We start from the raw sequence: 14,222 nt of genomic DNA, 5'->3' as shown, positions 1-14,222 counted from the left end.
CCCCAGCATTAGCAGGGCTAGGTGGTGGCCTGGGAGCTCCTGCCTGGGCCACGGAACCCCGTAGTGTTAGTTGGGCCATGTGGCTGAGGAGTCCCAGTCCCGGCTGGGGAACTCCCACCTGCAGTTGGACTGTCTGCAGCTGAGTGGCCCCAGCCAGGAACCCCAAGAAACCCCTGGTGGCAACAGAGCTGGGATGACCAGGCAAGCTCTCTGGGGAACCCTGCAGCTGAAGCAGGGCTGGGGGAGGCAGCTGGAACCCCCAGGAGCAGCAGGGCTGCAGTGTTGGGTAGCCCCAGCCAGGAACCTCGGAGAATACCCTGAGCAGTGGGACCTGCAGCAGCAAAGTAGTCCCCGCCAGGCAGCAAGGGCTGGAGCAGCAAGGCAGGGAGCCAAGGTGCATTAGCAGCAGGGCGGGAAGCCCAGGAGCAGGGCAGCCAGAAGGGGAGCACTGACCTCCCCTGGTCTGGTAAACTTCCTGGTCTGGGATAGTTCAGGTCCCGAAGGTGCTGGACCAGGGAGGTCCAAACTGTATATCTCATTTTATCAGTGTGTCACTAGTAGAGCCCAGGGATCATCAGCAGTACAGTGGGAGATGAGTGTGGAATGGAAGTTTAATTAAGGGGAAGCCAAAAGAGAGTGGTTATATTGTGTCTAGGGTTTCACACCTTGCAATATTTAGTACATGTGGTGTTCAATTTGTGGAGCAGGATAAGTATAGGAAGCTCCTGTTCCACAGAGCAGGAGAATGTGAAGTATATTGGGGCATCACTCAAAGCATCTTCCGCTACTCTTTTTAGTACACTAGTGATCAGAACTAGCATGGGTCTGACTCCTCCAGCTGGAATTTACATCTTCAGCTCAAAGAGGGCAGGCAGAGCCTCTGCAAAATGATCTTCAGAAAGGGCTGAACTAGAGGAGATGGAACTTAACAGAAATGACTAAGTGAATTAACCACATAAAACCTCCACCCACCTGGACTTTAATATCATCAGCCACCTCCTGGGCTTCTAGCGCCTCCCGGACCCTCAGCCTTGCAGCCTGTGTATGTTTAGGACAAGGAGCAGAGGAACAACGGCGAAGAGCCAGGAACAGACACCGGGCCCCAAACATTGTAGAAGGCCTTCTGCACTTGCCCTGCAACTAACATCCAAGACCCTACTCAGATGCAGCTGCTTGTCCTGCTATGATACGTCCAAACTGCCTCCGTAGGCCACGACTGTCAACTGCCCTGCCTGCTAAGGGAAAGAGACCCCACCCAGCCTTCGCCGATTTCTTTGTACGTACCTCCCCCTGGGCCCACCTGCCCCAGCCTTTCCCCACAGCCCCTCCAGGCCCCCCCCCCAGGCCCACCTGCCTCACCTCCACAGCCCCCTTCCCCCCCAGGCCCACCTGCCTCACCTCCACAGCCCCCTTCCCCCCCAGGCCCACCTGCCTCACCTCCACAGCCCCCTTCCCCCCCCGCCCACCTGCCTCACCTCCACAGCCCCCTTCCCCCCCCAGGCCCACCTGCCTCACCTCCACAGCCCCCTTCCCCCCCAGGCCCACCTGCCTCACCTCCACAGCCCCCTTCCCCCCCCGCCCACCTGCCTCACCTCCACAGCCCCCTTCCCCCCCCCCCACCTGCCTCACCTCCACAGCCCCCTTCCCCCCCAGGCCCACCTGCCTCACCTCCACAGCCCCCTTCCCCCCCAGGCCCACCTGCCTCACCTCCACAGCCCCCTTCCCCCCCCGCCCACCTGCCTCACCTCCACAGCCCCCTTCCCCCCCCAGGCCCACCTGCCTCACCTCCACAGCCCCCTTCCCCCCCCAGGCCCACCTGCCTCACCTCCACAGCCCCCTTCCCCCCCCAGGCCCACCTGCCTCACCTCCACAGCCCCCTTCCCCCCCCCGCCCACCTGCCTCACCTCCACAGCCCCCTTCCCCCCCCCGCCCACCTGCCTCACCTCCACAGCCCCCTTCCCCCCCCAGGCCCACCTGCCTCACCTCCACAGCCCCCTTCCCCCCCAGGCCCACCTGCCTCACCTCCACAGCCCCCTTCCCCCCCAGGCCCACCTGCCCCCCCGTCCCAGGCCCACCTGCCCCTGCCTTACCCCAGGTCTCCCCTAGGCGCAGCCCCCCACCCGTCCTGTCCCCCGGGGCCCCGCACGCGGCTCTGCCCGGTGAAGACTCCGGCTAAAGCGGCCTCCCGCACCGATCCCCCGACGCGAGAGCAGACTGAGCTGCTCGCCCCACTCCGCACACTCACGTGACTCTCTCTCCTAACCAAGGGTCGCTGCGGGAGGCCAGGATGAGCCAATCGGGAGGCGGGGTGGTAACCGGACGTGCCTGCTGTAGGCGCAAAGTGCTCTGGGAATTGTAGTTCGTGCCTCAAATGCCGGGGTGGGGGTGGCCGAGCGCTTCCTGCAGGGGCGCGGCGCGCAGGGCGGGACTGTGAGCTGGTGCAAAGGCCGGGTGGGGCCGAGCTTGGGTTTGGACAAAGCCGGCTCATGTTACATAGCGCGAGAGGAGACTGTGTATGCAAAATAGGTAGTTTATGCAAGTGATATGCAAATAGGTATCCTCCTGGGGTGAAACCAGGGGCGAGGCGGCTCGGGGGGGGGGGGATGCGCGTGCGGGGACCGCAGAGCTGGGCGGGGCTCAGGACTCCTGGGTCGCGGGGAGGGGAGGGCTGGAGCCTGCGAATCTGCGGCGATCCACGGCTTGTTGCTGCAGCTGCAGCTACCGAGTCTGTATCTAGACCCTTGCAACCTTGCAGCTCCCCGCTTCATAGCCGCAGGTATCCGCGTGCGTGGAAGTGGCCACGGAAAGCCCCGGATCTTTTTGGCAGATGTGGATACTAATGTTGCATCCATTCAGAGCTCTGCTAGCTGGAGCAGGGCTCCTGTGTCTTATTCCTAGATGAGGTGGGAAGTATGGTCCAGGGCACAGGCTCCAACCTTTTTACACACAAGATCACTTTTGGAATTTTAAGTGCATTCCAAGAGCTACCTCAAACTCACATATCCTTGCCCTGCCTCCTTTGTGCTCCTTTGCCCTGCCTCTCTCTGTGACCCCACCGCTGCTCACTCCATCTTCCTCCCTCCCAACACTCACTTTCACCAGGCTGGGGCAGCGGGTTGGGGTGCAGGCTCTGGTCTTGGATTAAGGGATTTGGAGTGTGAGAGGGGCTCTGATCTGAGCTTGGGGCAGGCAGCTGTGGTGCTGGAGGGGGTTCTAGGTACAGGCTCTGGGAGGGTGTTTGGATGCATGGGGGCTCAGGGTTAGGGCAGGGGCTTGGGATGCAGTAGGGGATTCATGACTGGGGTAGGGGTTCGGGATGTGGACTACAGCTGTGCACCGCTTAGCTCAGGTGGCTCCTAGGTGATGATGCAGTGAGACTAAGGCAGGCTCGCCCCTGCCCTGGCCCTGACCCTGCACCACTCCCAAAAGCAGCTAACAAATTTGCTCTATCCCTAGTCCTTTTGTGCCCCCTCTATGCTCTGTGGAGATAGGCTACAGGGTGGGTTAAGGGAGCACCTTGACATCAGCGCCCATCCTCTTCCTTCCCTGCCCTGCACAGCAAACAGGAAGCTCCTGGGGAAACAGCTCCTAGGCAAAGGGCCAGAGATGCACACCAGTGGGAGGAGGAGCAGCTGAAGTGGTGGCACTTGATAGCCACGTGGCCAAACCAGTCAGGATCACCTGTCAGAGGCTTCAAGATCTACCAGTAGATCCCAATCTACTGGTTGGTGACCACTGGTCTAGTGGTTGGAGTAAGTAGGACTAGGAGGCAGGACTCCTGGCAAAGCCATCCTGTTCATTAGATGGTTTGGAGCAGTAGTCCCAGGCCCTGCGCTTTGAGGGGCCCTGCAGGGCCCAGAGCTGTCTGGGGATTACTGCGGAGTCTGGGGCCAGCAGGAAGGGTCAAGCCTGCCTCTGCACTAGTGGTGATGGGAGCTGCAGGAAGCAGAGTGATCCAGCCTGATCTACTTCACCATCTCCCAGCTGGGTTGCTCTGCTTCCTGCTGCTGTAGTGAGTGGGGGAGAGGGATGGGGAGGCTACCCTTGCTCCTGGCACCAGGCTCCCAAGTAATCCCCTGGGCCATATTGCTCAAGGGAGCTGGCTTGGGGGAAGGGGTACAATAGGGGCAAAGCAGAGGCAGGAAGAAGTGGGGCTGGAGAAGGGGAAGGGTTTGGGGAAAGGCTGAAGTGGGGATGGGACCTGGGGTGGAGGGCCTCCTACGGGTGGGCCTCAGTCTTGGATTGTGTTCTTACACAAGGTTTTAGTGACACAGCAATTATTGGCAAGAAGACCCCATATCTGTGCCTCTGCTTCCCTTGCCCATGCTAGACAAGGAGGAGGGAGGGGTAAAAATTCCCGACTTTCTGCCCTGGTACACTGTTATGAGTACCTTGGGATGGAAGGAAGCTCTCAAGAGGCCAGTTGCTGTTAAGAGGCAGGAATGGGACAAAGAAGGCTAAAATAATACACACTTGACTTGTGTCCCAGCTGCTTGGTTACTTACTCATCCCAGTTTGTACTTCCTCTACAGAAACTTCTTCCTCCGAGTTCTGCGAAGAAGAACTCATTCTGTGGGGACTCCCAGTGATGCATTAGTCTTCTGAGCCTTGCTTTTCTTGAATTCTTCCTATTCTGATTTGCAGTGGCTTTGGGGGCTGGGAGCAGCTGAGCTGGAGCTCTGAGTTCAGAAGCCACATGCCTCATTGCACAGATCCTCCAGGTGAGAAGAGTTGCTGAGCAGAGTCCTCTGCACTGGAAACTAAGCCCCCTTGGGCTCTGAGAAAGGGGATGAGAAAAGCTTTTAATCTGCTCAGCTTTGATGGTTTGCTGTTTCTCTTGTGAAGCCTTCACTCACAATAAAGTGTTGTCTAAACTGCCAGTTGAAGGACAAACTTTTGTGGCTCACAGGTGCTTAAACTCCTCCCCTGTGAAAGACAAATGTTTTGCCCCCATGAGTAGCAGTGTAAAGGGCTCATTGTTGGCAGCAAAGCTCTCCTGTCAACAACAGGAACCCTGCCAGTATGGATGGAAGTATTTTGTCTGCAAAAGTGCTGACAAACAGTATTTTTATGCTGCCAGGCTTTTAGCCTAGCAGTCATGCAGCCATGACAAGAAACCCTTATTACTAAAAGCTGTGTTGTGTAGACAAAACCTTTGGATCACATCGAGCAAGAATTTCTGATTCTTTACTAATGGACTCTTTCTCTGTTCAGTGTGAAACTTCGGGATTTGTGATGGAAGCACTGAATTTCTCTGTAACTAGATCCCTTGGTACTAACATAAGAACGGCCGTACTGGGTCAGACCAAAGGTCTATCTAACCTAGTATCCTGTCTTCTGATAGTAGCCAATGCCAAATGCCCCAGAGGGAAAGAACAGAACAGGTAATCATCAAGTGATCCCTCTCCTGTCACCCATTTCCAGCCTCTGACAAATAGAGGCTAGGGACACCATTCTTACTCATCCTGGCTAATAGCCATTGACGGACCTAACCTCTATGAATGTATCTAGTTCTTTTTTGAACCCTGTTAAAGTCCTGGTCTTCACAACAAGGAGTTCCACATGTTGATTGTGTGCTTTGTGAAGAAAAAATTCCTTTGTTTGTTTTAAACCTGCTACCTATTAATTTCATTTGGTGACCCCTAGTTCTTATGTTATGGGGAACAAGTAAATAACTTTTGCTTATTCACTTTTTCCACACCAGTTATTATTTTATAGACCTCTATCATCTCCCCCCTTAGTCTCCTCTTTTCTAAACTGAAAAGTCCCAATCTTTTTAATCTGTCTTCATATAGGGACCATTCCAAACTCCTAATCATTTTTGTTGCCCTTTTCTGAACTTTTTCCAAAGCCAATACATCTTTTTTGAGATGAGGTGACCACATCTGTACCATGGATTTATATAGAGGCAATAAGATATTCTCTGTCTTATTTTTTATCACTTTTTTAATGATTCCTAATTTTCTGGTTGCTTTTTTGACTGCCGCTGCACACTGAGTGGATGGTTTCAGAGAACTATCCACAGTGACTCCAAGATCTCTCTCTTGATTAGTTATAGCTAAGTTAGTCCCCATGATTTTGTATGTATAGTTGGGATTATTTTTTCCAATGTGCATTGCTTTACATTTACTAACATTAAATTTCTTTTGCCTTTTTGTTGCCCAATCACTTAGTTTGGTGAGGTCATTTTGAAGCTCTTCACAGTCTGCTTTGGTCTTAACTATCTTAAGCAGTTTAATATCATCTGCAAATTTTGCCACTTCTCAGTTTTCCCCTTTCTCCAGATCATTTATAAATAGGTTGAATAGGATTGATCCCAGTACGGACCGTTGTGGGACACCACTGGTTACCTCTCCATTATGAAAATTTATCATTTATTGCTACACTTCATTTCCTGTCTTTTAACCTATTATCAGTCCATGAGAGGACCTTCCCTCTTATCTCATGACAACTTACTTTGCTTAAGAGCCTTTGGTGAGGGACCTTGTCAAAGGCTTTCTGGAAATCTAAGCACACTATATCCATTGGCTCCTCCTTGTCCACATGCTTGTTGACTCCCTCAAAGAACTCTAATAGATTAGTAAGGCATGATTTCCCTTTACAGAAACCATGTTGACGTTTCCCCAACAAATTATGTTCATCTATGTGTCTGACAATTTTATTCTTTATTATAGTTTCAACTTATTTGCTGAGTACTGATGTTAAATTTACTGGTCTGTAATTGCCAGGATCACCTCTAGGGGCTTTTTAAAATATTGGCATCACATTAGCTATCTTCCAGTCAGTAGGTACAGAAGCTGATTTAAAGGATAGGTTACACACCACAGTTAATAGTTCTGCAATTTCACATTTGAATTTTTTCAGAACTCTTGGGTGAATGCCATCTGGTCCTGGTGGCTTGTTACTGTTAAGTTTATCAATTTATTCCAAAACCTCCTTTAATGACATCTCAGTCTGCAACAATTCCTCACATTTGTCACCTAAAAAGAATGGCTTAGATTTGGGAATCTTCCTAACATCCTCAGCCGTAAAGACTGAAGCAAAGAATTCATTTAGTTTTTCTGCAATGACTTCGTCGTCTTTGAATGCTCCTTTAGCATCTCAATCATCCAAGGTACCCACTGGTTGTTTAGCAGGCTTGCTTCAAATGTACTTAAAAACATTTTACTATTATTTTTTGAGTTTTTTGCTAGCTGTTCTTCAAACTCCTTTTTGGCTTTTCTTATTATACTTTTACACTTAATTTGACAGAGTTTATGCTCCTTTCTATTTTCCTCGCTAGGATTTAACTTCCACTCTTTAAATTATACCTTTTTATCTATCACAGCTTCTTTACTTAGTTGTTAAGCCACGGTGACACTTTTTTTAGTTCTCTGTGTTTTTTAATTTGCGGTTAGGCCTCTAGTCTGTTGTCTTTGAAAAGTTTCCATGCAGTTTTCAGGGATTTTACTTTTGTCACTGTACCTTTTAATTTCTGTTTAACCTTCTCAGTTTTGTGTAGTTCCCCTTTCTGAAATGAAATGCCACAGTGTTGGGCTGCTGAGGTGTTTTTCCCACCACAGGGATGTTAAATTCTATTACATTATGGTCACTATTTCCAAGTGGTCCTGTTATATTTAACCCTTGGACCAGATCCTGTGGTCCACTTGGGACTAAATCAAGAATTGCCTCTCTCCTTGTGGGTTCCAGAACCAGCTGCTCCAAGAAGCAGTCATTCAAGATGTCAAGACATTTTCTCTCTGCATCCTGTCCTGAGGTGACATGTATCCAGTCAATATTGGGATAGTTGAAATCCCCTACTATTATTAAGTTTTTTTTATTTTGATAGCCTCTCTAATCTCCCTTAGCATTTCATAATCACTATTACTATCCTGGTCAGATGGTCAATAATATATCCCTGCTGCTATATTTTTATTATCGGAGCATGGAATTACTATCCATAGAGATTCTATGGAACATTTTGGTTCATTTAAGATTTTTATTTCATATGATTCTACATTTTCTTTCACACATAGGGCCACGCCCCCACTAGCACGACCTATTCTGTCCTTCCAGTACATTTTGTATCCTCGTATGACTGTGTTCCATTGATTGTCTTCATTCCACCAAGTTTCTTTGATGCCTATTATATCAATATTCTCCTTTAAAATGAGGCACTGTAGTTCACCCATCTTATTATTTAGACTTCTAGCTTTTGTGTATTAGCACTTAAAAAATTTGTCACTATTTATCTGTCTTCCATTTCCTGATGTGTTAGACTCTTTTTCATTTGATTGTTTCTCATCTGATCTTACCCATACTTTATCATCTTCCATCCTTTCCTCCTGACTAGAACATAGAAAATCTCTATTAATAGACCCTCCCCTAAGAGATGTCTCGGCCTGATCCATGTTCTGCTCTGCACCTGTCGATTTTCCCCCAGCCCTTAGTTTAAAAACTGCTCTATGATCTTTTTAATTGCCAGCAATCTGGTTCCATTTTGGTGTAGGTGGAGCCCATCCTTCCTGTATAGGCTTCCCTTTTCCAAAAAGTTTCCCCAATTCCTAATAAACCTAAACCCATCTTCCCTACAGCATCGTCTTATCACCACATTGAGACTCTGAAGCTCTGTGTGCCTACCTGGCCCTATGTGTGGAACTAGAAGCATTTCAGAGAATGCTACCACAGAGGTCTCTTTCCTAGCAGCCTAAATTTGGCCTCCAGAACCTCTCTCCTACCCTTCCCTATGTCATTGGTACCTACATGTACCATGACCACTGACTCCTCCCCAGCACTACACGTAAGTCTATCTAGATGTCTCAAGAGAGCCACAACTTTCACAGCAGGCAGTTATTTCGGTCATCAAAAATCCAGGTGTCTGTTTCTAATGATTGAATCCCACATTACTCTCACCTGCCTTTTCCTAATGACTGGAGTTACCTCTCTTGGGGTACGTCTACACTACAGCGCTAGTTCGAACTAACTTAGTTCGAATTAGTTAATTCGAACTAAGCTAGTTCGAACTAACGCATCTAGAACTAAAAACTAGTTCGAATTAGCGTTTTGCTAATTCGAACTAGCGCGTCCACACTGATTGGACGCAGGGGGGCATTTAAGGGCAGCTGAAACCGGTTCTGGCAGGGCATCAGGTCAGCAGTTGCTTTGTGTGGCTGCTGTCTGAGGCTATCTGAGGCTCGTGCTTAAAGGGACCCCCCTGGACAGCCGGTTCTCAGCTTTTCCTGCTTGCTTGCCAACCTCGCAGAGGGACAGCAAAGCGTCGGTCTCTGTGCCCGTCTGTGTCGGTGCTTCCCTTCGGGGGGGACCGCCGCAGGTGGCAACATGGAGCCACGGCTCGCCCTGCACCTTCTGGTGCACGTTCTGGACTTGCAGGCTGCCTGGCACCACCTGGGGAACGTCAGCCCCCTGCCTCTCCGCCTGGCCGCCCTGGGGGCCGTGGAGGAGCCGCGGCGGCGCCCCGGCACCGGCGTGCCCCGCCGCGTCTGGCGTCTGGACACCAGCAGCGACTGGTGGGACCGCATCGTCCTGGAGCGCTGGGACGACCGACAGTGGACCCAGAACTTTAGGATGAGGAGGGACACCTTCCTGGAGCTCTGCGAGTGGCTCGCCCCTGCCCTGCAAAGAAGGGACACTCGCATGAGGCCCGCCATCCCCCTCCAGAAGCGGGTGGCCATCGCCCTATGGAAGCTCTCCACACCGGACAGCTACCGATCCGTCGGGAACCAGTTCGGCGTGGGGAGATCCACCGTCGGAACGGTGCTCATGCAGGTACGGCGCTCGTCGGCCACCGAGCCGGGGGGGAGGGGGGCTGCGAGGAGGGGATAGGCTGCCCCAGGGACAAAGGGGGGGGCCGGGAGGAGGCGAAAGCGCCCCGCACCGGAGGGGTCGGGCTGTCCCGGCTGTACTACATGCCGCCAGGGGGGTTGCTTCCGGGAGTGGGGCGCGGGGCACTGCCAGGACACGCACGCTCCCAGCCACCCAGGCGCCCCACTGATTGGCGCTTTGCTGTGTCTCTCTCCGCAGGTGGTCAAGGCCATCAACCGGGTGCTGCTCCGCAGGGTGGTCCGCCTCGCCGACCCGGACGCCGTCATCCGGGGATTCGGCGCCCTCGGCTTCCCCAACTGCGGGGGGGGCCATAGACGGGACGCACATCCCCAGGCGTCCCGGTACGTCAACAGAAAGGGGCACTTCTCCGTGATCCTGCAGGCCGTGTGTGACCACCGGGGACAGTTCACGGACATAAATGTGGGCTGGTCCGGCAAAGCATACGACGCACGGGTGTACCGCAACTCCTCCGTGTGCCAGCGGCTGCAGGACGGGACCTTCTTCCCCGACCGCCACATCAGGGTCGGGGACGTGGACATGCCCGTCTGCCTGGTGGGGGATGCCGCCTACCCACTGCAGCCCTGGCTCATGAAGCCCTACACGGGGCACCTCAATCCCTCCCGCCAGGCCTTCAATGCCAGGCTGACCAGGGCCCGCATCGTGGTGGAGGGGGCCTTCGGGCGAGTGAAAGCCCGCTTTCGATGCCTCCTCACCCGTCTGGACCTGGCCGAGCACAACATCCCTCCACAGCCCTTAGTTTGAACTAGCTAGTTCGAACTAGGCGTTAGTCCTCGTAAAATGAGGTTTACCTAGTTCGAACTAAGCGCTCCGTTAGTTCGAATTAAGTTCGAACTAACGGAGCGCTAGTGTAGCGCCTAGGAAAGTTAGTTCCAACTAACGTCCGTTAGTTCAAACTAATTTTGTAGTGTAGACATACCCTTGGAGAGGTATCCTCAGTGCAAGAGGATATCACAACGTCATTTGGAAGGAGGTTCCCAACTATGGGATGGTTTCCCTCTGCTCCAGTTGAATGTTCTTCCCTGAGCCTTTCACCCTCCTCAACAGCACAGGAGGACTTGAGATGGAACAGTCCTATAGTGTCCCAGAAAGCTTCATCTATATACCTCTGTGCCTCCCTTAACTCTTCTAATTCAGCCACCCTGGTCTCCAAAGCCCATACGTGGTCTCTGAGGGCCAGGAGCTCCTTGCATCAAATGCATACATATGCCACATATCAATAGAGCAGGTAATCTCACATACTTCATTGGGTGCAAAAAACAGGATAACCCACCACTCTGCTGCAGAGTTTTTACCAGCATGCTCTCCTACAGATAATTATATTCTTGATACAGTTTTTATTTAAATCAGGTAGTTTTGGCTTTAGTTCAAGTTTTAAAGAATGCCAGGTAGATCTAGTCCCCTCCAAACTCCCTCACAAACCTCCCTGTTAACTGCTCCTGGTCAGTCATCTCTCTGGTTGCTTAATAGTGGGCTTTATATAAACCTGGCCTTCCTGATAGCCCCACCCCTTGGTTAAGGCTTAACCAATAAACAGAGGATTGTAGATTTCAATTCCTTGTTAAGAAGCTCACAGGTTCCAGCTGCCAGCCTCAACACAAGGTCCTTCAAACAAACAGCTCAGCCCGTACAAGCGCAGCACACCATATTTTTCAGGCAACCAGGAAGTAACACACACACACACACACACACACACTACAAACAGCTACTTCCCCCAAGGATTCTGTAATCACTCCTTCACCTGGAGAACTCCCTTACAAAATTCCCTGATAGCTGCTCCTGTTTGCTGAGCTGTAAAACTCTGCTCCCAATTCCCTGCATTCACACAGCAGCTATCTCACCTAGTTGTTTGTCTCTCCCCATCACTGTCTTTTCCTCAGGTCTTTTCCGCAGAGACAATACTGCTCTGCCTCAGATTCTCCTCCTGCAGACTCCTCAATAATTACACGTTCCTTGCTTCCAGGCTTAGCCCCAGCTTGCTAATGCTACTGTCCTCTGAAACATTTAGAGAAACTAATCTTCAGGGGAAAAAATTGCAGATCCAGAGTTGTACCAGTCAGTCATTTCACTTGAATCATTAACTTTGGGAAGTTCCAATGTACCAGTGATAGTAGGATCCAGCTGTTGTATGGAGATGTGGATAGCTGGTCAGATATTCAATGCGCTGCATATACACAAGGAATAAATAATAGTGACTCTAATATCTGGCACCTCAAGTAAAGGTGTCTGAAAGTGTTTGACAGGGATGAGTTAATTAAATGTGCTAATTAATCTGGTGTTACCCTTTCCCCTCAGCTATTTGTTAGCCCCATGTGATTTCTGACACTGTGTGTTGGTGTGTACTCCTATAATCACCTTTTCCACAGGATTATGATAATCTTGTACCAAGTACACCTGGTGAAGTATCATTCGAAAACTCATAACTTGCTGATTATTATTATCCTGGAAAAATGTGTGGGTCAACGTTATTTGTAAAGTTATCAGGTTCTGTCATATGGCATTACTAAGACATGTTCCAAACGTGGGGAGTGGGCACAAACCAGTTCCCCAGACACAAAAGGCAAGCTGACATTTTAGCCAGGTGTCATCAAAATCAAAAGGATCATCACTTGGGTAAGTGGCAAATTTTGTCAGGAAAGAGAATGTGGGTGAAAATCTACATCTTGACAAAGAGACTGCTGAGGGTTCATATCCATGCAGACTTGTCTCTTTGGAACCTCCTTTCAGGTAGTTGAAGGCTGTTATCAAATCCCCCCTCACTCTTTGCAGAATAAATAAGCGCAGTTCCCTCTGTCTCTACTCATAAGTCCTGGGCTTTAGCCCCCCAAATCATTTGTATTGCTCTCCACTGGATTCTCTCCAATTTATCTACATCCTTTCTGTAGTGGGTGGCCCAGAACTGGGCACAGTGCTCCAGATGTGGCCTCACCAATGTCGAATAGCGGGAAATGATCAGCTCCCTTGATCTGCTGTCAATGCTCTTAGTGATGCAGCCCAATTATGCTGTTAGCCTTCCTGGCAACAAGGGCACACTGTTGACTCGCATCCACCTTCTCATTTACTGTAAACCCCAGGCCCTTTTCTGCAGAACTACTGATTAGTCAGTCAGTTCCCAGCCTGTAGCAGTGCTTGGGATTCTTCTGTCCTAACTGCAGGACTCTGCACTTGTCTTTGTTTAACTTCATCAGATTTCTTTTAGCCTAACCCTGCAATTTGTCTAGGTCACTCCGGAATCCATCCCTGCCCTCTAGCATATCTGTCTCACCCCCCAGCTTAGTGTCATCTGTGAACTTTAACAAAATACAGGACTATGTAGCACTTTAAAGACTAACAAGATGGTTTATTAGATGATGAGCTTTCGGGGGCCAGACCCACTTCCTCAGATCAAATAGTGGAAGAAAATAGTGGATCTGAGGAAGTGGGTCTGGCCCACGAAAGCTCATCATCTAATAAACCATCTTGTTAGTCTTTAAAGTGCTACATAGTCCTGTATTTTGTTTCAGCTACACCAGACTAACACGGCTACATTTCTATCACTATCTGTGAACTTTGTGAGGGTACAATCCATTGCATCATCCAGATCATTAATGAAAATGTTGAACAAAACTGGCTCCATAACTAATCTCTGGGGTACTCCACTTGATATCAGCTGCCAAATAGACATTGAACTGTTGGTCACTATCTGTTGAGGCCAACAATCTAGCCAACTTTCTATCCACCTTATAGTCAATTCATAGAATCCATACTTCCTTAACTTGCTGGCAACAATACTGTGGGAGACTGTATCAGAATCTTTGCCACTTTCCCCATATCCACAGAGCCTGTTATATCATAGAAGACAATTAGGTTGGTCAGGCATGACTTGCCCTGGTTAATCCATCTTGACTCTTCCTGATTACCATCCTTTCCTCCAAGTGTTTCAAAATGAATTCCTTGAAGGCTTGCTCCATGATTTTTCCAAGGACTGATGTGAAGCTGACCAGTTTGTAGATCCTCAGATTCTCCTTCCCTTTTTAAAAGATGAGCACTGTATTTGCCTTATTCCAGTCATTCAGGACCTCCTCCAGTTACCATGAGATTTCAACAATAATGGCCAATGGCTCTGCAATCACATCTGCTAATTCTCTCAGCACTCTTGGCTGTATTAGATCTGGCCCAATGGACCTGTGCATGTCCAGTTTTTCTAAATAGCCTGTAACCTATTCTTTCAGCTCTGAGGGCTGATCACCTCCTCCCCATACTGTGCTGCCCAGTGCAGTAGTCTGGGAGCTGACCTTGTCTGTGAAGACATAATAATAAAAAAACCCATTGAGTTCTTCAGCTTTTTCCATATCATCTGTTATTAGGTTGCCTTCCCCATTCAGTAAGTTTCCCACAGTTTT

The 14,222-nt window shown here is 50.2% G+C and overlaps 2 protein-coding genes across 5 annotated transcripts in view; one reads left to right on the top strand and one right to left on the bottom strand.

Annotated features, from left to right (window-relative positions):
• Positions 1-1,345, bottom strand: part of NARS2 (asparaginyl-tRNA synthetase 2, mitochondrial) — a 75,541-nt gene extending 74,196 nt beyond the window's left edge. For 2 of the 3 annotated variants that reach the window (XM_075919475.2, XM_075919476.2), the window contains exon 1: positions 973-1,345. In XM_075919475.2, the coding sequence (XP_075775590.2) occupies positions 973-1,110 (138 nt within the window). In that variant the 5' untranslated portion in view covers positions 1,111-1,345. The remainder of the gene's footprint in view (positions 1-972) is intronic. The other variant, XM_006131905.4, reaches the window with a different exon arrangement.
• Positions 1,346-2,416: 1,071 nt separating this feature from the next.
• Positions 2,417-14,222, top strand: part of LOC102458068 (DLA class II histocompatibility antigen, DR-1 beta chain-like) — a 31,886-nt gene continuing 20,080 nt past the window's right edge. The window contains exons 1-2 of one of the 2 annotated variants that reach the window (XM_089775771.1): positions 2,417-2,526; positions 4,533-4,721. In XM_089775771.1, coding sequence (XP_089631897.1) covers positions 4,697-4,721 — 25 coding nt within the window. In that variant the 5' untranslated portion in view covers positions 2,417-2,526; positions 4,533-4,696. Of the gene's footprint in view, positions 2,527-2,637; positions 2,777-4,532; positions 4,722-14,222 lie in introns of those variants that run through there. The other variant, XM_075919472.2, reaches the window with a different exon arrangement.

The sequence above is a fragment of the Pelodiscus sinensis genome, chromosome 1 (genome assembly GCF_052426305.1).
Source record: "Pelodiscus sinensis isolate ZL-2025 chromosome 1, ASM5242630v1, whole genome shotgun sequence".
NCBI lineage: Eukaryota > Metazoa > Chordata > Testudines > Trionychidae > Pelodiscus > Pelodiscus sinensis.
The sequence above is the reverse complement of the archived record's forward strand: the minus strand, read 5'-3'. Positions and strand labels throughout refer to the sequence as shown.